Below are 25,183 nucleotides of genomic sequence, written 5' to 3'. Positions count from 1 at the left end.
CTCGACACCTCTGCATGCCCATAACTCAGGCAGCCAAAGAACCTGACCTCAGGCTAACACCATCTACAGAAAAGGTGCTAGGAGCTTGAGGTTGGGAAGCCCCCACAAAAATTTGCCTGCCACAAGGTAGACAGTGCTGATGGTGGAAATTCCTTCTTTGGACATACCGAAAAACTGGCATGACCAGAACCTGTTTCGGATTTTGACTAAAAGAGGGAAGAGGACCCCCTCCCCTATGACGAAATGGAATGCTCCCTTGAACTTGCACCTCCTTGGCCCGTACCTCCCTACTCTGAGTCTCGGGGGGACATGACGCCTTTGTGGCGGAGGGAGCTCCTTTTTCCCAATCTCTGCCTCAAGCATGATGAACTAAGGGAGGAATCTGAAGGATTTGTGTGTGAAAAGGAGCAACTTTCTCTCCTATTTATGTTAAAAGATAAGGTGGTGGCATTTAATTCGCGCAGCGTCCCAAGGAACGCTACAGACAAAACGTCTCTGGCTCGACTTCCAACGTCGTCTGCAACCCTGAGGTTAAAGGAGTCTCGAGAAGGTGCACCTCGAACACTGGGACGCCAAAAGGTACCGCGTGATCAGAAGTTATGGAAACACCTCTTAATTTGTGGGCCCAGTAAATTCGCGGCCCAGGCCCGTTCGGCATATGGGCCCAGGGACAGAACCAAGGCCTTGTATGGTCCTCGGACTCAAGCCTATGGGGAAACCAAGTACGAAAAATTATAAAAATTACAAGTTTTTGGGCAGAACCAAGGCCTTGTATGGTTCTCGGACTCAAGCCTATGGGGAGGCCAAGCACGAAAAATTATAAAAATTACAAGTTATTGGACAGAACCAAGGCCTTGCATGGTCCTCGGACTCAAGTCCTATGGGAAAACCAAATACTTGGATAAGAAAAGGTTTGACTCTCATAAGAAAGGTTACTTGGTCAAAATGTCAGGTCACTTCATCCACGGCTTAAACACCATAGAATGTTAAGGCCAATAAAGGTGTAAGGAAAGGGGTGGAACGCCCCAGCATTTAGTCGTATAAGAGGGCTATTCATTTGGTAGGGGATATGTCCTCGGACGGCTATTTCTCACACGGCATCAAGCCTTCGGTTCTCTCCTCGGCTAGTTCCGGGTGAGTACTATTTTTTACGGGTCGGCCTTATTGTGCCAAGCACTTCTATTAAAGCTATGACGACATCATTTTATTATCAAATATTTTGGTCTTAGTCGTCATTGATTTAGATGCTATATTATTGTGCCGAGCAGCGCTTGCAAATTTATGAAAACATAGAGACATAACATGCGAAATAAGGTAGACAACAATTTTTATTAATATAAAAAAAAAAATCATTACAACATACAAAAAGGGGCTCAAACGAGCCTATACAAAATGTAAACTGCCTAAGCAACCATTACATCTGTAGTACAAAAAAGTAAACTGTCAAGCGTCTTTTAAAATCGTCTTCAAAGTTTCTCCAATCTCTGCCTCGTTGCTGCTCATACTGAGAGAAGGACTCACTTTAAAAAAGAAAATGAATGAAGAAGAAGGAAATAGTAAGGAAGAAATCAATGACGAAGATGAGGGGGATGAATAAAGAAGATGGAGGACATGAGTAAAGAAGGAGGAGAAGAAGAGAGAGAGATGAAGAGACAAAGAGAGGAACAAAAGATAGAAAAGAAACAGCACCAGGGCGGAACTGGTGCTGGGAAGACAATAAGAAGAGGGAGGGGAAGGGCACCAAGGAGCAAAAGAGGGAGAAGCAGAAGCACTTAGCCCCTGCCTCCGCCCTGACTCCTAACACGCCGGTGCCATATTAGGTACGCTCGTGAGGAGCCGGATGGTAACGATCTTGGGTGTTCTCGACTCAGTCACGTCGAAAGTTTGACGTGACGAGTCCCTGCTTCGGATTTTGACTGAAAGAAGGATGAGGTTGATTTTGAGTCTTCGCCATCCTTGTCCCGATCGAGCCATGATAAGCTTTATCAGAACGTGGCGTTTTTGGGAGGGGTGGGACTTTTGCATCCCTTATTGTTATGGTAAAGTATTTTACGATTAAGTGTATAAACCGGCGAGTAAATCGAATCTTAAGGGAGGCTAAGTATTCCAGAGTCGCAGGAGGATGAAAAGGGATTTTTGGTAAAAACAATCACCTCCTCCTGTCCTACTTATACAGAGGGCGGAGCGGGGGGCATTTAATAAGTTCAGATCTCCAAAGGAATCAGCAAACCCAAACACGCCGGTTCCGCTTCTCCACCCCATCAAAATAAACCGTCGAATTAAAGTAGTCTCGTAAATAGTGATTATTCAAAGCGCGTTTTGAATACCCCAAGCGATAAGAATGCATCAAGCGCGAAATTAAAAACTATCTCGTAGACCGGTGAATCTCTTGGGCATATGAGGAACCGCCAGCATGTTTAATAGGCCGAATAGATTGGGCCACAGGAGAGGTTTGGCATCACCAAAACCCCCCTTTCCAACCAAGAGGTTGGACAGCCGGGTTTTGAGGGGCTATTGTGGGGCCCAAACGATTTACGGGCCGGGCCCATTTACCTGGGGAAAATCCAAAGGCCCAAGCCGAGGAGGGCTATGACCCGAACTCGACCAAATAGCCTATGGACATCGCCGAGGACGGCTCAGTCCTCGGCAGACCCAAAGTTCCCCCTCTGAAAGGAGGGTAGAAACGGTATAGGACCGAAACCAGGACAAAAGATCTAAAATATCCAGGGAAAGCTGCTGTTATTGCCATTTAATACTCTGAACCTGACAGAGCCGCATTCTTTGGCTTTTACAACCATCCCCAACGACTTTGGGGGATAGGCTGATGGGACAAGTATCAATTTTGGAAAGATTGACCCTATACGTGGACGAAGGACAATGAACGCAGGCGAATATAAAAGGAAAAAGAAGTAACCTAAAAGGGGGTTGGGAAAAATGGCCAGAAACCAGGGCCTCCCAGCCCACCTCCAGGATAAAGACTCCAGGGGTGTAGGAAAGCTTAAGTTCATACGAACGCCGCGAAAAACCCACCGCCTATCGAACAAGGCCTAGCTTTCCAAACCCACGCTCTACAAATGATATTGTTAGGGGCCTTTTCACGTGCGAACCCGACACTGTTACGGTCCGTCACGAATTGCGTCCTTACACATGTAATCTGAACAAGAATCTTTTACAACCCAGTCAGGGGCGGCGTTACGTGCTGGCCAGGGGGTTCAATGAACCCTCTGGCCTGGCAATTTTTTATTTATTTTTTATATATATAATTTGAAAAACAAATAAATAAAAATTGTTTTGACTCCCTTAAAATAAATATTTGAACTCACCCTCACCTTAAATTTTGTTTAAATTCAGCTAAAATAAACTTGAATATAATGATTTTAATACTATTTTCACAATATTTTCATAATATATGATTAACTTCATAATGGAGGGTAAGTGACAAGTTGTAACTAGTTTTTACTTTGACTCATAACTGACATTACTTTTTTACCTTTATTTTTTTGCTAATATATCACCTTTTTTTTACTTGCCTTTAACAACTTGTCACCTATATTTTGTTGTGAAATTTTGGTGTAAGTGTTGTGTCAATAGCACTACTCTTAAAATATTTAATTTTATAATAAAAAATGTTTCAAAATTTGGCTTATTCATTAAAAAATAAATAAATAAATAAACATTCTATCTAGGACTTTGGCTTACTTTTCCATTGACAGCAAAATGAAGCTGTTTTTCCTTACACTTTTCTTCCTCATCAGCAAAAAATTACATTATCGTTCCAACTATCATATCTATATTTATATCTGTGATTATTTCCTCATTTTCTCTATCTCTCTTTCTTCGTTCTCTGTTTTCTTAGCTTTTATCTTTGTTTGATCAAGTAGTTTTCTTAATTTTTATCTCTATTTGCTCCAATTCCAAGAGAGTGACCACATTTATGGTTAAAAAGTCATACACTTCAAAAGTAAAAATTTATATCAATTTTTTTTTTCTTAGTTTCACATACTCCTAGGCCTACTCCTAGGTTTGCTATTATTCTTCTTTATCCACACACATATACACTTACATTAAATTATAGTAGAACTTCTATTCCGTATCCAAAAAAAAAAAATTATTATTCTTTATCATATATTTTTATTTAATTAATATTACATATAAATATAATAAGATATTATGCATTTAATGGTTGTTGTCTTACTAATCTTTAAACTATTAATAAATTTTTTAGACTATTATACGATATGGCTGTATTGTATACTAAATTGTATTTATTTTGGATTATTGTATATAATATGGAAGTTGTATTTATATATAAAAATTAATTAATTATTTTATTTTTTAATCGCCCCATGACAAATTCCTAACTCCACCACTATTGACCCCCCCGAAAAAAAATCCTGGAGCCGCCACTAAACCCAGTTTGATGCTTTATGAGAATAATAAGCACCAAAGTCTGGAAGCATATGTGCTTCAAAATCCTGTTCATAACGCTCCATCCGTCCATTCCAATTTCAACAAACATATCCATAACATTCTTCAACAATTAATACTCTGTCAATCTGCTCTCCTTCATCTTCTTAATTTATCAATCTGATGGTTCACATCAATTGGTTAATAAGCTAACTGCTATGGAAGACAAGAGGTAGAATCTTAACAGAAATCCGGCATCAAGTAGCAATAAATTTACAAGAGTAATTACAGAGTCTCTGGCATTACCTTTTACCTCTTGGTATAAACCTGGATTTGAAAGAAATAAATACATTCTTACATGACCGAAGTGACTTTGAAGCAGAAGGCTTGTAGGGGAGTCATATGAAGTATTGTAAGAAATGTAGCCTAAAGTGAATGTCATAATAAATAGCCAATTAAGTTCCCATTTTAGAGGGACTTGTGACAAACCAGACCACGGAAGCAGCTAGTCCAACTTGTTTCCCTATGTGTGTGAGTACTTTGATGTTTTTTCTTTCTACTTTTTCTGTTGTTTGCATCTAACAGATTCTGGTTATTTTGGTTATGCTTTAGAACCAAAAGAGCCACCTTAAACCATATGTACAACAACTACAACAACAAAACTTTAGTCCCAAAATTTTGGGGTTGACTATGAACTCTCAACAGAGCAAACCTTCAACATGATCCTTCCTCAAACCATAACATTAGAATCACAATCAGAGGTCAAACTATATATGTGTGTGAAGTTTATATATATATATATATATATATATATATTGACCATTATAGTTGTAATAGAGTCTGAGCCACACACAACAACCTACAACTCTACACCTTGGGAAACTAATAAGTCTGCACTTAGATGAGAACTTTATTATGTCTTTTGGAAACAATTTATTTAGTTAAAACTGAAATTTTTTTGCTGAAAATACTATAAATAAAGTTAAAAGTACTATAAAAAAATTAAAAGTTAGCTGAAATAGTACAGTGAGACCCATGAATAATATTAAAAAATATAATAAGACTTATGAATAGTAGCAAAAATAAGTTAAATAGTACAAGAAGCTGTCTAATATAAGCTATTCCAAACGCAATCTAATTTGTCAATTTGTTGAAAATCGGTTAAACTACAATTATAACTAGAAAAATTTAAAAAGTAAAGTTTTAAAAAGTTGTGCAGTATATAAGTCAATAGTTTAAAAAAGATAAAAGAAAAAGTTACGGTACTTGTTGACCATGTATTCCTCAAACACTTCATGATACTTGTTATAAAGTTGTTGACTTTAAATTTAAAGGTGTGCATATGGGTTGGGTTGAAGGCTTTTGCTAATTCGATCCACCATGGTTAGGTTGAAAAAAATCCAAACCAACCCACTTGGATCGAATTGAACCCATTTGGACAAAATTATTTTTTAATTGAGCATTATAACTACAAATAAAAGTAAATATATAACCTAATAAACTTGAGCATAGCACCAAATTAATACAAACTATTTTATTAGTGCTTCAAAGTTAATAAGATATCATATGGTTCTATCCCAACATAGTTGACAAACAAAAAAAATAAAAATAAAATTATATAATATATCTTTTAAATATATATTGAATATATGTGAGTTGGGTTAGATTAAGTGGATTTGTAAATTTGTTAATGCATACTCAGCCTAACCCATCATAAAATTTTTTGTTTGACAATCCAATTCAACCCACCAATCTCTAAAAATTGACCCAACCCAACAAATTGGGTTGGATTAGGTCGATTTTGGTAGATTAACAGGTTGACTGCACACCCCTAACCATAATCGTGAGAGGGCTTATGTTTATACACAAATTATGTAGTTATGCGCTCAACAAATTAATTAAGGAAATATAAACTCTGCCACATACTTCGAATAATGCCTTACAAGCAGTCTTGTGATAAGTGACGGAAGAAGATTCAAACCATGAACATCTTGATGAAAATGATAATAATAATAATAATAATAATAATAATAATAATAAAAATAAAAGATCCCAGTTGACCTTCATTATAGGCTATATAATAAATAACACTTAAACACCAAATACATAACATTACAAAATCATAGAGAAAGCAAAGAAAACCCTACATATTAAATTTTGATTAATTAAAATATATACCTATTGTTTGGTTTGGTCTATTTGGGGAAAAAATATTTTGTATCAAATAATACAACGTTATCTTGTATCAAAATATAATAAACAAAAGTTATGTATACGAAAATAACTACAAAAAGTTTTGAAAAATTTATTTAATATATAAGTTATTTATTTATTTATTTTTACAGTATTTAACCATGACATGCTTTCAAAAAAAAGAAAAAAAAAACCATGACATGAGTCATTGACCCGAAACCAGGATAAAGAACCCGCCAACGTTAGTTAGCGGTCGCGTGTGGAAATTTATCCACGTGCGAGGCTGGGCTATACTTTCCTGCTTCGCTCTTACCAAATTCGCAGCCTTTCTCTCTCTCTGTCTCTCTCACTCTCTGAAAAATTGAAATTACCCTAACCCTAACTTTCTAGTTCTACAGCTAAAGATTAAAAACAAAAAATATAAAAGAGGGGGAAAAAAAATCCTTGGTTTTCAGGTCCTTAAATGCTTTGTCCGTACAGTTCTGCCACGTTGAGCTTCCGAAACCCTAGCTTCGAGCTCGACAATGGAGGTCTCGAGGGACGACTTCTCGGAGCTAGAGATTGGGACCTCCGTCGATTCCTTCACCAGGTTCGTCGACTCGCAGAGGGAGCTCTTCCACAATCAGATCGATGACCTCCAGAGAATCGTCGTCACTCAGTGCAAGCTCACCGGCGTCAATCCTCTCTCCCAAGAGATGGTGCGTTCTCGTTTCGAATTTTCGTTTCTTGTTCTGTTCGTTTCCCAAGAAAAGAAAATTTTCAAGTGGAATTACAGTTTCTTTGTAATTTACATATAACTTCACAAACTATTACTTAATGAGAATGTGTTTCTAGTTAGCTTACCTAAGAATAGCTTACCATTTATTGAAGCTTTTTTTAGATGCTGTTCAAAGTTTCAATTTTGTATTATGGATTATGAGTTATGGTTTAATACATTTTATGCTGCAATTAGAGCTCTTTGTAATTTCAACATTACAGTGATTTTAATTCCATTTTTGTGTTTATTCAATTTTGCAGGCGGCTGGTGCTTTGTCGATAAAAATTGGTAAGTAATGGGGTTGTGGGATTGATAATCGGGGCGTGATGGTTGTGATTCTTGTGATATTCATATTCTTTGGAATGTAAAGGCAGATATTCCCAGAATGTATCCTAATTTTGACCTAACTCTTGTACTTGCCATTTTACAAGTGTTTTGGTGAGGGTCTATGTTTATATATATATATATATATGAACACACATACAAACACACGCATCTATATCTTAAGTATGCTTGTTGGTTTTAGTCTATTTCTCTTTTATGTCAGGAATGAGTTACATTTTTCAGTTGTTATAAATTATGATATTACCAAAGTGTAGATCTTTTTCAAGCAACAATGAATTTTCTGCCTTTGTAAATCTCATGTCTTTTCTTTGTTCTTTATATTTTTGCTTCTTAATAGATAAAGGCTCTAAAGCATATTTCAAGTATTTTAAAATGTATTATTTGTCACTAATTGTAGGCTAGTTTTTTACTAGACAAATTAAATGAATTGTAATGGATATTTTTGTGCTCATTTATTCATCAACGGGTTAAAACCATAGGTTAAGTTTTTCAATATGTATTGTTCTTACTTCTTTGAGTAGGTGGTTGTTGTTTTCAAGATGAACTAAATGGGCTCTAAAAGTCATTTGTGTCTTGGCCCACACGTGGTCTTTCTCTAACTAAATTGTTGATTTTGCAGGAAAAAGGCCTAGAGATTTGCTAAATCCTAAGGCTGTAAAGTATATGCAATCAGTTTTTTCCATTAAAGATGCTATTAGTAAGAAGGAATCCCGTGAGATCAGTGCTCTTTTCGGCGTTACAGTCACACAGGTTTTTTAGTTCTTATTGCCTCCCTCCTTCTTTTAAATGCTTTGAAAACAAAATGTGTGAATAACCTTTATGCCCTTCCGGAACTTGGGTAATAAATTGATGTTAATAAATAAAGCTGTACTAATGGCGTCTTTCTTCACTAATTGTTTCTTCTTTTGTTTTGTCCTAACTGGACATTTTCATTTCCCATGTAATCATCTTTAAAGATGCAGATGTAATGATTTCTTTATGATTGCAAAACCTGATTTCAGCATTTCAATTCATTCATCTGGATTGGTTAATTCTTACACCTTGGTGTTGTATTGATTTATAGGTTCGTGATTTTTTTGCTAGTCAACGTACAAGAGTAAGGAAACTAGTTCGGTTGTCAAGGGAGAAGGCCATGAGATCCAGTACATGTAAAGAACTACATGATGGTGCCCTAATAAGCTCTGACCCTATGATGCCTATTGATCCGGTTCCATTAAACTCTGTTGGTCCTGCAAGTGTTGAAGAAGCACCATCCTGCTCGACACAGGATGAAGCTTTACCTGGCTTAGATGATGAAGACAAACATTTTGTTGAAAATATATTTAATTTCATGCGGAAAGAAGAAACATTTTCTGGGCAAGTGAAACTGATGGAGTGGATATTGCAGATACAAAATTCATCAGTATTATGTTGGTACTTGTCAAATAACTTTTTGAGGTTGGCAGCTTCTTCTTGTGTTTTCGTCTTCCTTGCTTGATTTAGCCATCCTCTACCTTGTTTTGTAGGTTTTTAACTAAAGGTGGTGTTATGATTTTAGCAACATGGTTGAGTCAAGCAGCTATTGAAGAACAAACAAGTGTTCTTCTTGTAATTCTTAAGGTAAATGCAGATTTTATGCTGGTATTTACTAAATACCTGCTTTATACGTATTGCTTAAGATTTTAATGGTTAATTTGTTTTCTAGGTTCTTTGTCATTTGCCTTTGCATAAAGCTCTTCCTGTACATATGTCAGCCATACTGCAGAGTGTTAACAGGCTGCGGTTTTACAGGACATCAGGTGTGTTTTTGTGCCTTGTCACTTTGCATTTTCTCTCTCTGTCTCTCTCTCATTTTTGCTCACCTTGTATGGTTAAACTATAAATTGATGGGTTAAATATCAAGTTTGATGCTTAATTGGTGATTTGCTCTTGATACGATTGTTACTTTGCGGATTGGAATAGATATCAAGTCGAGCATAGGAATTATTGAATTTTGTCTTCCTTTCTATGTTAAACTCAGGTTTTGTTAATGCTCGAACAATGTAGTTGAGATACTTAATGCCAACAATATGATTTGAAAGTGTTAATTTTGCCCTTTTTTATGTAAATAATTTAACTTGTTTGATCTATTAATTGATTTTTTTTTTTTTGGCCGGGGGGGTGCTTTTGCTGTATTTCTTTTCGCTTCTTGTAATATTTTTGAATCTCATTTATCTGATTTGAAGATCAGACATATCAAACAGGGCAAGGGTTTTGTTGTCAAGATGGAGCAAATTATTAGCAAGAAGCCAAGCAATGAAGAAACCTAATGGCATGAAATCTCCTAGTGATATACAAAATGACATGATGCTGAAGCAGAGGCAAGTGCATGTCTTTACCTCCTACACTTGCAAGATTTGTGAAATCAGTATCCAATAATGGCACTAAATTTTTTTTTGGCAGTATTGGGGATATTATGGAGGAAGAATCATGGCAGTCCAATATGAAAATTCCTGTAAGCACTTCACAAAATTTATTATATGTATATGCTAAAAGAGGGTTTATGTTGTGTGGTGTTTCAAATTTTCCCTTCTTGCTGTACAGGAAGACATTCTTGCTCCTTTGTTCGGAAATTCAGAGAATTTAAGGTGCAGATATATTTTCTATTCTGATGTAATTTAGCTGGTTGCCCCCCCCTTCCTCTTCCTCTCTTTAACTTATATTTGGGTAGTTTGGAGGTATTAAGCTTAAATTTTCTTTCAGGAAATTGGACCCTCCACAAGCACTGAAACTGTTAACGGCATCTTCAGATGATTCAAATAGGAAGCAGATCCTAGGTGTTTCTTCCCGTATCCTTTAGATTGTTATTTTGTTTTCTTTTTGATTTTTTTTCCTTCAATATTTTAATTTAAAAAAGGACTTTTTACAGCTTTTGAAGGCTTATAAAAGAATAGTGGACAAAGAAACTCATCAGTTTAGGAATGAAATCTCTCATTAGGATTGACTTTTAATCTAAGTTGTCCCCAAACACGGGGATATCTAGTAATACTTATCTTGGTGCATTCTTAATCAAAATGTTTGTATTATTGTGTCATCTATAATATTGGCAACAGGGATTAATCAAGGGCATATTAATCTGGTGGAAATGTAATTTGAATACATTTTCTGCTATTGATTATATGTTATTTATTTCTCCTTTGATGGTTGAAGGGTTTTCCAAAAAAACCTTGGATAATTTTATTTACTAACATTTGAAACTCTTGGTCCATATACACTGGTTCAGTGACTGTCTGGTCCATATATGCACCACCTACACTATATTCCTCACCAATTATGTTTTTTGATAGTTACAATGGGGGATGGGGATTTGAAATCTTGGACGTCTTCGTTGGAAATACTAGGGAGTGCTAGTTGAGCTAAAAGGCACTTGGTTTCCTCACCAATTATCTCCGAACTTCTTCTCCAAAGATGTTTTATTTAAGTTTTGATGAAACCTTGATGTTGGAAATACTAGGAAGTGCTAGTTGAGCTACAAGACTCTTGGCTTCCTCACCAATTATGTCCAAACTTCATCTCTAAAGATATATTCAACTTCTGATGAAACCTTGATGTTTGAAGCCCTTGTAGAACTTGTTTATATAATTTTTAGTTTTTTAGTTTTAGTTTTGGAGAAGTAATAATGTTTATATAATTGCTAGTACACCAGTTATCTACATTCTTGGAGATTTCTCCTTTTTTGAGTACATGTATACTCTCAAAAGAATGTGAATTAACTAAAGTTATGTTGATAAGAAGGGTTGTTAGATAATTTTCTTGGTTTTAGAAGTTTTGGGTAATAGCTGGTTATTAATCTGTCAAATTTCGGCAATCACAAGGTGCATTTGATTCAAATGCTAATTCTTTCATGTAAGTATAACCCTCTTATAAATACAGAATATTGACAGGAGTGGTATGATTATCTTGCACAATGCTGTCACCTTTCTTGAATTGTCAAGTATGGTTTTTTGGCTGTTTATTTTTAGCCTTCTAGTTTGTGAACCCCCCTCCCCCCTCTCTCTCTCTCTTCTCCAAAAAAAAAAGTGGACATTTAGATTGTGAAATTGATTATTTATTGTCAAATCTTATGGTATTGCCAATAAATGTTTTGCAGTTCAACTCTTTAAAGGGAAAGAGGGATTCACATTTATCATTTGGACAAAATCTAGTTTGGAAGTTTTTGAAGAAAGAGGAAAAACAGAAAATCAAGTTCAAAAGTTTTATTCTTGTGTAATTTTTGTTTTTGATTTACCTTCCTATATCCAAGCAGCACAAAAGTATAAAGTAGCAATTTTAGTTCTATACCAATCTGTAGTAACCTCAATTTGATGAAAGTGATTACCGTTTAATAAGTTCATGTTGGAGAAGAGGTGGTGGATTGGATTGCTAAATTATTGGCTTCAGATTCCCTCACAACCCCTAGTTCACAATCCCCAATACCTATAATGGATACAACTCATCTCCACCTACAAAAGGAGGGTTCACTTGGCTGCAAAGGCCAATGTGGGGATTCATTTAATAATTTCATCTAAATTGGTTAAGAAAAGAAATGTTTCCCCTTTCCACTCGATTTCTTCCCTATGACACTTAAAGAAGCTGCCTCTATGTATTTCAACTTGCCAGATGGTTGTGATGCTGGACAAACTGTGACTATATTTCATTTGATGTTTCAAAATTTGAGAAATCAATCTTACCCCTGCGATTTGACCGTAATCAATATCCTAAATTAAAAGACTGGAAATAATCCTCTAAGCTTTTTCTTGTATTCTGTAATGTTTCTGTCTTAATGTCACCCCCCAAAAAAATTAAAAAAGAAAAAGTGAGAGAAGCACTTGAATGTTGCATATGCAGTTTTTATATTTATGGAAGAATTAGAGTTTATATCCTTAGCTGGTAACAGAAACCAGAGAACGCAGAAAAGTTCAGTTGGTGGAACAGCCAGGCCAAAAAATGGCAGGCAGAAGCACGCAGGCCACAAGATCAGCACCTGTGAATCAAGGGCGTCCAATGTCTGCTGATGATATCCAAAAGGCAAAGATGCGTGCTCAATTTATGCAGAGTAAGTATGGGAAAAATGGTTCTTCAAATGAAAGTAAAGAATCAAAAACTGAAGGTTTGAACAAACCTTCAACCACTCAGGCCAGCACTTTAAATCCAGTATATAAAGTTCCCGTTCGGCCTAATATTGAGGAACAAAAGAAACCTGTCATCCTCCCGTCTAAAATTTCTAATAAGGTGGAAGCTCCTCTTGATCCAAAGTTGAGAATGGATTCAAAGGAGCCCTTATGGGAGAAGTGCAGGAGGGTTCAAATCCAATGGCAGACACCACCAGGTACATCTGCTTTTAGTTCTTGTTGGTTCTTTTTTGCTATTTGCCAATAATTTGTGTAGAAAGAATATCTCTTGACAGCGAAATTACCTGACCATTTTGAGAAGTTCCCCAAATCTTATACAATACAGAGGAATATCATTAGTGCTCCCACAATTTTCACTGGAGGGAGATTCATATGCTCATTTTCAACTGCAGATGTTATTTTTTCCTAGTACCCCCTGCAACTGCTTTCATTTGCTTTAAAAAAAAATTATTTATTTAAATTAAATTAAATTAAATTTAAAAAAAAAATTTATGAATAGGATCAGAATCACAAACTGTGCTATTTTTCTGTATTAAACTTGAGAAATGTGATGTCCACAACATTTTCACAATAAATTCTAAGTGACAAGTTGTTATAGGTTATTATTAGTGGGCAAAAATGTAATTTCAGGGGTAGAGTTCAAATTAAAACTAATAACAACTTACCACCTATGATTTATTGTGAAAGTGTTGTGAAAATGTTGGGGATGTAGCATTTTTCATTAAACTTAAGCATTGTTTCAGTTGTATACACTTTCTTTTTTGTTCCTATGTTTTTCTCAAGTAATTTTAGAAAGAAAAATGTACCTCAACAGTCTCTTGATATTTAATGAAATTAAAGTATTGGGACCATTTTGGGGCAGGATACTTTGCTAAAAGTTGGTTAAAGTATATCCGTACCTAGAAAAATGGAGGTTTTAAAATGTTTTACACAAGTAAATAAGCTAAAAAACCTAAAAGAAAAAGTTGATGGCAAATGCACACAAGTTTGAAAATTTTGGGCACCCCTGACCCTCCATTTTTATTTTTTATTTTGTTTTTGTGTCAGAATATTAAATTCTTGGCTTATTTTTTCCCTGTACTTTTGTCTACACTATGGCTTAGACTTTCCTTTTAAATACATGTGCTATTGTACCTTGGACTTCACGGATTGCTTCCTGAATCATAATGACCTTGCTCGACAATGGATCAGAACTAATTAACCCAATTAAACCAGTGTATCTTCTGAGGATTTTATAAATCATCAAAAAATTTATTGGATTGTTGGGCAAAAGATGTTCATATGTGACATGTGTAGTAGTTGAATATGGTCTTTAAATTTTCTCCATTCCCTTAGACTTTCAGCATGAGTATCATTTAAATATTTCAACTGGGGTAAAAATTCCACCTCTGCTGATGTAAGTGCTCGGTAAATTATGCACGGCTGCAAATCCTTGTGATGGAGCAAACTCTATTGGGAGCATGCCGTTGCTTCAATGGTATCATTGCTGGGAAGTTCTCTAGTGGAGAAGATGTCTTGGCTGGTGGCATAAATTTGTAAAATTGTATGCGCGCGTAATGAAAATAAAATTGTTCCGTTCTCTTTGTCCTAGCATATAACTGAGTTTATAGAGACTTTACAAGCTTATTTCACATCTTCAGATGAGGTCCCCCCTTCCTCTTTTATTTATCTGATGATTTTAGTGACAGCTTGTGTTTTACCATTGACTTAAATAGTTAAAAACCAGGAATTTGAAATTGAATCATTCCTTTCCCATGCAGTGTTTTGAATATCCCATCACTTTGCCGCTCAATGATGAGTGTGGTTTTCATCTTGCAAATTTGAGCACTGATCTGGGTTTTAGTTGTGGTTGAAACGATGTCTAAGGTCCATAGTGGTTTTTCTTTCTGTCTTGTAGTTGAAGCCAAATTGTGGGATGTCATTGACTGTGAGACTAAATGTACATGTTTGCAGTATATAGAGCCGCAAAATCTTCTAAGCCTTTTAATTTATAGTAGGCATCAAGTAATGATTAGAGGGGTTGGTACCTTGGTATGGATGTCTTCAGATGTTAGTATAAGATTAATCCCACTTAAATGTAAATTGTTACCAGTTTTCAGATGTCACTCATGTCTAATTACAATTAACTTAAATGGCTTGCTTTCACTAACAATTGGCTAGTTAATTATCTTAAAAAAATTTAACAGTAACTTTTTAATCTAGCTGGCAATTAGCTGGCAATTTCTGATTTGTTAATATCCTTTAGGCCATTGGCAATATGACACCTGGATCAATCACTATTAGCCTTGTTCATACAAATTTTACTACAAAATATTTACAAACTAATGTTGCAATGAATGTGATTTGTGATAAATGTTATTGGTGCCACTTCAACAAGATAATATATGATGAATTTTTGAATTAGTTATTGTGATTTGTGAGACATAAGGTTTTTTTTTTTTGGGAACATCAGTTTGTAAGATATATGGAGTAAAATTTGTAATATATTCCTAACATCACCCCTAGCTAAAATTATGACCTTTAAAGGGAATGGCCGCATAAGCTTTCTGGATATACAACCTTTACAGGTGCAAAGCAGTCCATTATAGACGTCAATAATCTTTTAATCTAATCTTCACTTTGTTTTATTGTTTTTCCTTCTGCCCATTATAGAAGACAACGCCCAGTTAATAAAGTCCCAAGATTTTCCACTATATTTTGTGGTGTAATCATAAACGCAATACTTTTACCATTATCTTCATTTTGTTTTAATGTTTTTTCTCCTACCCGTTATAGAAGACAACGGCCAGTTAATTAACTCCAAGTTTTCTCCACGTATATATTGTGCAGTAATCATGAACGCAGTACTTTTTACTATTTGGAAATTATCTTGGTTTTTCTCATCCTCTCCAGGCTTCGTGTGAATTCTTTTTTAACTTCAGGACTGTTTTTTGTGTTTCAATAACCTTTTCTGCAAAATTCAGCCTTTTGTGTCCTTTTCCTTTCTGCAGAAATAAGACTCAATGATCATTGGAGTGTTGGTGGTGGTGAGAATAGCAAAGAGGTTGAAGTCCAGAAAAACAGAAACCGCCGTGAGAAAGAAACTATCTACCAAACAGTCCAGGAAATACCATCTAACCCCAAGGAACCGTGGGACATTGAAATGGATTATGATGACACATTGACTCCTCAGGTCCCAATTGAACAGCCGCCCGATGCTGATAGCTTGGAAACACAGGTTGCTACTAATCAAGTTGTAAACAATGCTGTTTCTTTGGCAACCCCATCGAGTCAAGTTTCAAGTACAGCCGAACCAGATTTAGAGTTGCTTGCAGTGCTGCTAAAAAACCCTGAATTGGTATTTGCTTTGACTTCTGGCCATGCTGGCAATTTATCAAGTGAAGAAACTGTGAAATTGCTTGATATGATCAAGGCTGGTGGGGCTGGTTTAGTGGGCAGTTTTAATAGTGGAAGAGTGGAGGAGAAGGTCGAAGTTTCACTTCCATCTCCAACTCCTTCTAGCAATTCTGGAACGGTGGGTCACCCGGGCTCATGCTCCAACTTTTGGCAGATATCTCACGTAATTAATAATTATTGCTAAATTAGCAAGGGTGACACTATTTGCTCTCAACTTTGTCAGTGCCATTGTGAGCAAATAGTGCTGCCTCTTGTAAAGGCATCAATCAGACCAATAATGAAATGAAATTTCATGCTTTTAGTGGGCACGACCAGTTGGTGTGGAGAGTGGGGATAAGATTCATCCCAATTTACGAGTGTGGGTCCATATCTGTGGACCCCATGTTTGGGATACATTTTATGAAATATTCCCCATAAACCATCTGAACTGAGTTTATATGGATATTTATGTACATCCAAAAATGTCTTTGCCAGTTGGAATTTGATGTGTAGTCTAAAATAGGAACAAAGTTAGTTCATTTCTGGCATCGAAATTTTCCTGCAATGGTAAATCCCTGTGTATTACCGAATTCATAGGATCTCGTGCTAATAATTAGTAAATAATAATTTATTGTTAATAAAAAAACCTTAGTAATAATATATAAAAAATATAATACAGTTAATTGCTACTGGTTCATTTTTTTATATATTTAAATTTTAGGAATTTAAATTCTCGCTATCTAATTTATTAAATCTTTTGTCCCCAATAATATTGCAGAGTGGATGGAGACCTGAAGTTGCCAAGAATCCATTTATGCAGCCAAGCTCAGTAGCTAACAGAGTTGCCTACACTTCGCCAGGAGTGGCTACCACCAGCTTGATGCTGCCTCAAGCTACAGAAGCTAATCTCATTCCACCCCAACAGTCCTCATCAATGGCCCAACAATTTGCAGCAGCAATGCATACTTACTCACTCCCTCAAACAACTGCCAACATACCTGGAAGGCAATTGCCTTCTCTGCACCCAGCAAGATCAACACCAGCATCGGAAATGGTTTTAACCTCGAGGAATTCTTCCTCCATGGGCGCTTCCTTGCGTAACTTTTTGACTACAGCTGCACCTTCTGCACTGCAGATTGAAAGCACAAGTAATATAAAACCAGCACCTGTATCTGTCACACTGAATACACCCGGGAGAGCACATGCTTCCTTCCCGCCACAGCCAACACGGTCACAAACACACTCCCAATCACTGCATCGATCATCCATTTTGTCTGAGCCTCAGCCACCTGCACCTTTATACCCTTCGAGGCCACCAATTGGAAAAATGGACCCTGTCTCTGATTCTTGGAGAGCTAGCCAGGGTCTGCCTCCAAATTATCATTCTCAAGCTAATCAAAATAACTATAATTCATTGGGTGGGGGATCTAGGCAGCCTGTGTTGCAGCCAGGTCCTTTTTTGGACAGAAATGAATATGTGGCTCAAGAACAATATGAGTCATGGAGTCCAGATAATAGTCCTACTAGAAGTACAGACTACATGATGGGAAGGAATTTCCCGGAACCCAGAATGAACCCCGGATGGAATAATAGGCCCGACCGGTCTAGACAACGGGGAAACTTTTCTGGATACCGGGACCATAATAGGTATGGAGACAGAAAATGGCGTGACAGGAGGCATTGAGTTTGTACTTAAATTCCATCTTGGTCTTATTAAACTTACCTGACTGGCTATATTCTGATATAGAGTTGGATTTGTGAATAGTGGAGGTGGAGTTGGAGGTTTCAGGCTTGGAATGGGTTTTGGGATGACGACAATGTTAGAATGAAGTAGATTTTGTTTACGCCATTGCAATGCAGGGATCCAAGATGTTCATAATTTATTGATTATTAAATGGGTTAAAGCATCTAAAGGCTTTCCAACATTTCATATTTTCTTCTCCCTCCGATATAATAAGCGAGTAAAGCTTGGGCTGGGCTTGTTTGACCCCGAACTTAAATTGGAAAACTGGGCTTGTTGATATAAAGAGTTGACGCATCTCAAAAACTTTGGTTTCCAAAAGTACAATTAAAAAAAAAAAAAAACGTGATCATATTCCAATTTGATTTACTATTTTGCTTTGATTTTCAGCATTAAAAATAAGAATAAAAATTATGGGTTCCGTTGCCTTGTGAGCCAGGTCAAGAGTTGTAATTTCAACATTTTATGATTATAGCTCTGCTTGAAGCTGTCATTGAAAAGCTTGAGCACATGCATAAATGGACAGAATATTCTTACATGTTGTGAACTGAATGGCCCAGCATGGGGCCTGGATTCGACCCGATCTTGATTATGGGTTTATGGGATTTGAAGTTATTACAGTAGCATTAGCAGAACTAGGAAGGTTTTATCTTGAGAAAGTTGTCCTGAGATTCGCCTGTATTAAAAGAGTAATGCTAGAAGTATAACTTTTGCTAAACTTGCTCACGTTGCAAGTTATGAGTGATAGGGTACAAATGGTGGGTTCATGTGGATTCACAATTTCACTTCTTATGACTTGCCATATGAGCAAGTTGTGGTCTTTATATTACAGATATTAAATATCAATTGATATTTTAGCTAAATGATAAAAAATAATTATCATGAATATGACACTATAAGTTAAAATATCATCATATCTATATTAAAAAAAAATCACCTTTAACAGGTGAAAAGAAGAAGAAGAAATATGATCTTCCTTTTATTAAAGAAATGAAAATGATTGTGATTCTAACTATTTTAGTTAATAAAATTTATTGTCATCTAATAAAGGATTTAGAATTGAATTCCTATTAAAAAATAAAAAGAATTGGCAATTAGGGCACCAAAAATTTAATTGTTATCCTATGAAAAAGAAAATCCACATTATTTTAAAAAATAAGGTTATAATTTTCACCAAAAAAAAAAGAGAGAAAAAAGTTAGAATTCACTACCCTACTCAATGAGAGCATCCGTAGCCGCTGTTGCAAAAATTATGCCATTTTACCACACTAAAAGTATACTTTATTATTTTACCATATCATTTTACAATATTCTATTTATCAAATGTTCTATATCTTTACCACTTCATTTAAATATTATTTTTTAATTCTTATTTTATTCTTTCTTTATTATTTGTTCCTAACGGTAATATTTGTTCCTAAACAGTCATATTTTCTTATATTCTTATTCTAACGGTAACATTTTCAAACAATCTTCTTAATTCAACTGTCATATATTTAAAAAAAGGATATTTTCTTAAGCATTTTTTTTAAAAAAATAAAAAAACCTTAGAACCTGTCACCTTCAAAATAAAATAAAATAAAAACTCAGAACTTGGGGACTTCAAAAAAAAAAAAAAAAAAAAAAAAACCTCAGAACCTATCACCTTAAAAAAAAAATTGAGAAGAAGGCACATCCAAATGTCAATATCATCCGAATATCAATATCAATATCATTGTAAAACATCAAAAGATAAGCAATTCATCATTGCCGTATCAATATCAATAGCTAAATCCAAATCTTTGTTTATAAAGTACTAATTGCAATTACACATCCGAATCCCTACAAACCAAAACAAAACGAGAAAAGTTTTTGTGTCAATACAAGAAGGGAATTACAGCTTTTCTTCCCTTGGGATAATCCTTCCCAAAATAGTTTGGACAACTCACAAGCTCAAACAAACCTCCTCTTGGCACCCTGTAACCTTTACCTTCCTTTTTCAGAGCCACCAAAACTCCATCTGACCAAACATTCAAAAGCCATCACCTTCATAATCTTGATACTGAGACACCCTGTCAAGGCTCATATCAAAAGCCAAAAACATATGCAATCTAAAAGCCAACCTGTCAAGTTGAAGTTGTTTCAACTGAACTAAACTACCAATGTAGTCCATAGAAAACTTACACAAATAACTCATATCCAATAACATTAACTCACACAAAACCCATTGAATTAAACATAGTTGAGCTTGCCACTTCCTTGATGACAAATGGTACTTAAATTTAACACAACCAAACAATTGGCTAATACTAAACTTAACACAACAAAACAACATAGCCAATGAGTTTTAATGGTAGCTTCATAAACAAAATGAAACAAATAAACCAAATCAAAAGTTTTAATGGCAACTCCATAAAGAAGAGGAGACAAATAAACAAAACAAAAGTTTTCATGACTCTCCTTGTAATTGCCATAAATGTTCAACGAGATTCATTTGGAGTTGAGAATGAACTTCTTAATTCCTAATGCATTGATGAACTTGAGTAAACTCCGTAAATTCATTTGTCGACTCACGTGACATTGGTGTACATAAAATCTCATCAATTTGTTCATAATCTAAGTCCATTGCTTCAACTTCATCTCGCTCATCTTCAATAATCATGTTATGAAGAATTATGCATGCTTTCATAATGTCTTATAGTGTTTCATGATAGAAAAACTGTGCAGGTCCACGTACAATTACAAATCGTGCTTGAAGCACTCCAAATGCACACTCTACATCCTTCCTATATGCCTCCTGAGCTTTTGCAAATAATTTTCTTTTTGCTCCTAGTGGCCTTGGGATTGTCTTCACAAATGTTGACCATTGTGGATATATGCTATCGGCAAGATAGTATCCCATTATGTAATCATGACCATTGATTGAGTAATTAGCTGCAGGAGCACGTTCTTGAGCAAGCTCAGAAAATACATGAGACCGCTCCAACACGTTTATATCATTATTTGACCCAGGTAATCCAAAAAATGAGTGTCATATCCAATGATCATATGAAACCACTGCTTCCAAAATAATACTTGGCTCACAAATATGACCACAATACATCCCTTTCCATGCAGTTGGACAATTTTTCTATTTCCAATGCATGCAATCAATACTTCTCAACATGCCTGGAAATCCACGGTTTTGGCCATGGGCTAATAATCTAACGATGTCTTCATTGTTTGGTGACCTCAAGTATTCCTCTGAAAGAATGACAATCATTGCTGCAACAAATTTTTTCATACTAGTTATTGCAGTAGATTTTGCTATTCTCACATATTCATCCATAGAATCAGCTACTATTCCATAAGCAAGTATCCTAAGTGCAGTGGTCATCTTTTGAAGGGGAGATAGACTAAGCTTTTTGGCAGCATTTCTTTTTTGGATAAAGTAAGGTTCATGAGCTTCTACCTTAAATATGATTCGAAGAAAAAGAGAACGTCTCATTCGAAATCTCCTTTGAAATAATTCGGGAGGATATATAGGTTCTTCGGCAAAGTAGTCATCATAAAGCCTTCTATGGCCTGCCAAATGATTATGATCGATATACCGACGATGCTTATGTTGTGATGTCGAACCCATGAGAAGTTTTATAATTATCTCATCTTCATCTAAGTTATCATCAAGCAATTCACGAAAAAAAGAACAACCCATGGAGATAAACTAGAAGAAAATATTAGAAAGCAATTATCAATATAGATGCAAGAAACATAATATGAAATGAAATCAATAATTTTAAAAGAAGGTTTGATTGCAATTAAGATGTTATTGCAGGTTTAATGTTTAATTGTCATTATATCATCCCCTAAGCCACAAAGCTTTGATGCAATCTAGTTATATGACCTTGTAAATGGGCAAGCTCCTAAATGTTTTAGATTCTAATCCTCTTTTTTTGCTTTTTCCTTCCCTATGAGTACTTCCTGTGCATAAGGGTTGCAATCACATTTTGCCACTTTTTGAATGATTTTTATTTACCTATCCATCACCATAGATAAATCATAATCATGTTGACAACTAAAAGCTCTTGCCCTTAATAAATTTGCCTATTTCATTCTTTTCTTTTCAAATATTCATCATGAAATATAGTAGTCCTAAATTTCAAAACTATTCTTGAATAACGTAAGCCTCTTTCTCTAGCTATAATATGCAGGCCACTAGTAAGATATGATCCAGGGTCCCCCTATTATTTTCCCTTATTATCCTAGTCAAAATGATGTTTTTTATCCTTAACATCTTAGCCTAGCTATCATAAGTTGAACAACAAAGCACAAGACCAACTTAACCAAGGCCACACCCCAACAATAAAAATAAAAACCTTATAAAAAATAAACTTTTATCCATTGTTTATATGTAAAACGATTAATCAAAACTCTCAGGAATGATAGACCACCAAAAATAAAAAACAAATAAAGTAACAAATTATAGATTTTATATGATATGTGCTTATTCTTTTATATGTACCATACCATCACAATACTATGTTCATGAATGTTAGCTATAACTAGTTACACATTTAATTGGTCAATCCATAAACACAAAAGGATATATAATCTTTTATCATATATTAACATAAATAAAATAAAATAAAAAATTAATTTCCAGCATTTGCATGTCACCTAAATGTTCGACATACTGGCTTATTCTTGACAAATGTTTCACATAATCCCTTATTTTCATGCAATATCCCCCATTTGCTATCATCTATCACACATATATATCTAATACCTACTACACAACCTTAACCAATGTAAAACTGCACACTACTGCAATGCTCCACTGATACTACTACATTGCAGCAGTCACTAACACAGCATACAACATACAACACCAAAGCAGAATCAGGGCACTTACACACTGGCCTCTCAGCCCAATCAATAGCGTCAATAGCACAGCACCAGCATTAAGCATGACAGTAATATAAAATCAAATATAGAAAATACACGATATCTTATATAAGCTAAAATGTTAGGATTACTTACGTGGTAGTGGCCTACTAGAATCTATAACGAAATCACATAATAAAAGAGTCAAAAACTTTTGCTAAGATCACAAAATACATATGAAGGCCTAAAATCAGCTACACCTAAAAAATGCCACAAAATACATATCAAGGCCTAAAATTAGTTACTACCAAAATAAGGTTAAAACAAGACATCACCACCATCATCTTGACCCAACGAATGACTTGATCTTTGTTTTGCAAGGATTTCCTTTTTGAGTCCATCATAAAAGGTTCTTTGGTCTTTGTTCATGCCACTTGTGTCTAGCGTCATAATTCTTTCATTCTCTTTCAACTCTTGCAAGCAAACCTTTTCCGCTTTGATACATACTTTCTCTTTTTTGGTTGCACAACCTTCTTCAAGAATTTTTATTTTCTTTTTCAAATATTCCATTGCAATATCTTTCCCATTATCTTCTCTCTTTCGATTAACATTTTCAGCTTTTCTACCTATTGGTCTCTCAAAATCCATAATGCCATTAACCCCCCTTTCTTGATCTATTGAATCTGGAGTTTGAGGCATTTCTTTTCTTGATTCTTCCCTAGGCATAGTAGATGCCCACTTTGGAAAATCCTTCAAGATTAGCCAACAATGTTCAAATTGAAAAAAGTAACCGTGAATTTCTTTAAACAAGTCCCTTGCTTTCTCAATCTAAAAAAAATTAAATAAATATAACATAATTAGTTTTTTCAAACAATTCATTTGTGTTGTAAATCTAAAAAAATTAAAGACCATTGCAAAATTTATACCTTGTCATAAGCCGTGGTTCCACTTTCATTCTTTGCTTCAATTTTAGCTAAGGACCCACAAAATTTAACTGTTTTCCTATTAATCATTCACCATCAGGTTGTTAGAGATAAAGTACTACGTGTAGAATCAGTCTTGTGGTCCTTAAAGTATTTTACAACTTTGCCATAAAATGTTGTTTTATGTTACTCATTACCAAACAGGATCAACATTGGTATCGAGCCATGTTACTACAAGTAGCTTGTCTTCCTCAGCACTGAAGTTGACACCACGTGTTGATTTTTTCTTAGAAGTGGCAACTTCATCATTCAGTGAAGAATCTTCGACTAATAGGGGACTAGTTTTAGATACAACAAAAAGTTCATCCTCAAGAGAAATATTCCCCTGTATGATATCAGTGAATGATGAATAATTTCTTGAGTCTATGCTCTAAATAGATATGTAGATAAAAATAATTTAGATAGTCCAAAGAGGGCCCCCCAAAAATAAAAAATCAAATGTATATCTAAATGCACAAAAACAGGAATTATTGTAAACGATTTATTAATATATATATATATATATATATGGCTTCGTGAAATTGTGACCGATAGGTTCACCTTTAATACACACAGAGACACTTGTGAATCCACGCTTCACTCTTTATCATTCTAAATTCTAAATGATAGAATTAGATCTTTGGTGCATATGGTTTTAGCCTAAATGCTGGAATTAATGAAACAAATACATAACACAACACACAGCACACAACACATATGAACTAAGAAGATAGAGAGAATAGAAGTAGACACCGAAATATCGAGAGAATCACATAGAAGACGGAGAACTTACCTGTACGCAGTAGATGTAGAACGACGAATCGGTGATACCGAGATTGAACAAAGAATCGGCGATGGTAGAGAGGATTTCGGCGACTCTGAGAATAGCGATTTGGCGACTCTGAGAATAGCAAATAGCAAATCGGCAACTCTGAGATAGAACAGAGAAGAAATTAGCGACTTTGAGATTCTTGAATTGGCGACTCGGAGAAGAAGAGAACAGCAAATCGGTAGCGTCAGAGATAGAATAGAGAGGAGAGAGCGAACAAAAGGGGAAAGGGAAGAAGAAAGAGTATGGGAGAGTGGAGATGGAGGCGGTGAATAGCTGAAGGAGAAGAAGAAAGAGATATGTGAGAGAGTGGAGATGAAGGCGGTGAATAGCTGAAGGAGAAGATGAAAGAGATATGAGAGAGAAAGAAGAATAAAAAAAGAATAAATTCATATGCCACACTCGTTCCGTACCGTGGCAAATTTGTGACTCTACTGTAACATGTTGCAAAAAATATGAGATATGATACATCTGATAAATGGGGTCAAATGGTGTTTGGTGTACCAAATGTGCCAAATATTTAGCATTTGACACATATGGGACCTCTGCTGTAGGTACTCTAACTAAGTTGAGCTTAATGAGTTGATGAAAAAATTCCTAATA

General features: G+C 35.4%; 2 protein-coding genes across 2 annotated transcripts; one reads left to right on the top strand and one right to left on the bottom strand.

Annotated features, from left to right (window-relative positions):
* The first annotated feature begins 6,885 nt into the window (after positions 1-6,885).
* On the top strand, positions 6,886-18,233 carry LOC115971040 (homeobox protein LUMINIDEPENDENS). Its single transcript, XM_031090709.1, has 13 exons — positions 6,886-7,298; positions 7,618-7,645; positions 8,322-8,452; positions 8,766-9,115; positions 9,208-9,301; positions 9,387-9,480; positions 9,912-10,041; positions 10,124-10,175; positions 10,265-10,308; positions 10,424-10,509; positions 12,597-13,028; positions 15,822-16,345; positions 16,985-18,233. Exons 1-13 carry the CDS (start codon positions 7,125-7,127, stop codon positions 17,888-17,890), a joined length of 3,045 nt encoding a protein of 1,014 aa, XP_030946569.1. The 5' UTR covers positions 6,886-7,124; the 3' UTR covers positions 17,891-18,233.
* Positions 18,234-20,621: 2,388 nt separating this feature from the next.
* On the bottom strand, positions 20,622-21,620 carry LOC115970534. Its single transcript, XM_031090154.1, has 2 exons — positions 21,095-21,620; positions 20,622-20,860 (listed from the first exon to the last, which is right to left on the bottom strand). Exons 1-2 carry the CDS (start codon positions 21,618-21,620, stop codon positions 20,622-20,624), a joined length of 765 nt encoding a protein of 254 aa, XP_030946014.1.
* Between the last annotated feature and the right edge of the window lie 3,563 nt (positions 21,621-25,183).

Source organism: Quercus lobata, chromosome 12 (genome assembly GCF_001633185.2).
Source record: "Quercus lobata isolate SW786 chromosome 12, ValleyOak3.0 Primary Assembly, whole genome shotgun sequence".
Lineage (NCBI taxonomy): Eukaryota > Viridiplantae > Streptophyta > Magnoliopsida > Fagales > Fagaceae > Quercus > Quercus lobata.
This window is presented reverse-complemented; position numbering and strand designations above follow the sequence as displayed.

Coding starts and splice junctions, on each gene's coding strand:
- LOC115971040 (XM_031090709.1), top strand. CDS start 7,125: ATGGAGGTCTCGAGGGACGACTTCTCGGAGCTAGAGATTGGGACCTCC. Junction 7,299..7,617: donor ATCCTCTCTCCCAAGAGATG/GTGCGTTCTCGT, acceptor TCAATTTTGCAG/GCGGCTGGTGCTTTGTCGAT. Junction 7,646..8,321: donor TGCTTTGTCGATAAAAATTG/GTAAGTAATGGG, acceptor TTGATTTTGCAG/GAAAAAGGCCTAGAGATTTG.
- LOC115970534 (XM_031090154.1), bottom strand. CDS start 21,620: ATGGGTTGTTCTTTTTTTCGTGAATTGCTTGATGATAACTTAGATGAA. Junction 20,861..21,094: donor CCAAAACCGTGGATTTCCAG/GCATGTTGAGAA, acceptor GTGCTCCTGCAG/CTAATTACTCAATCAATGGT.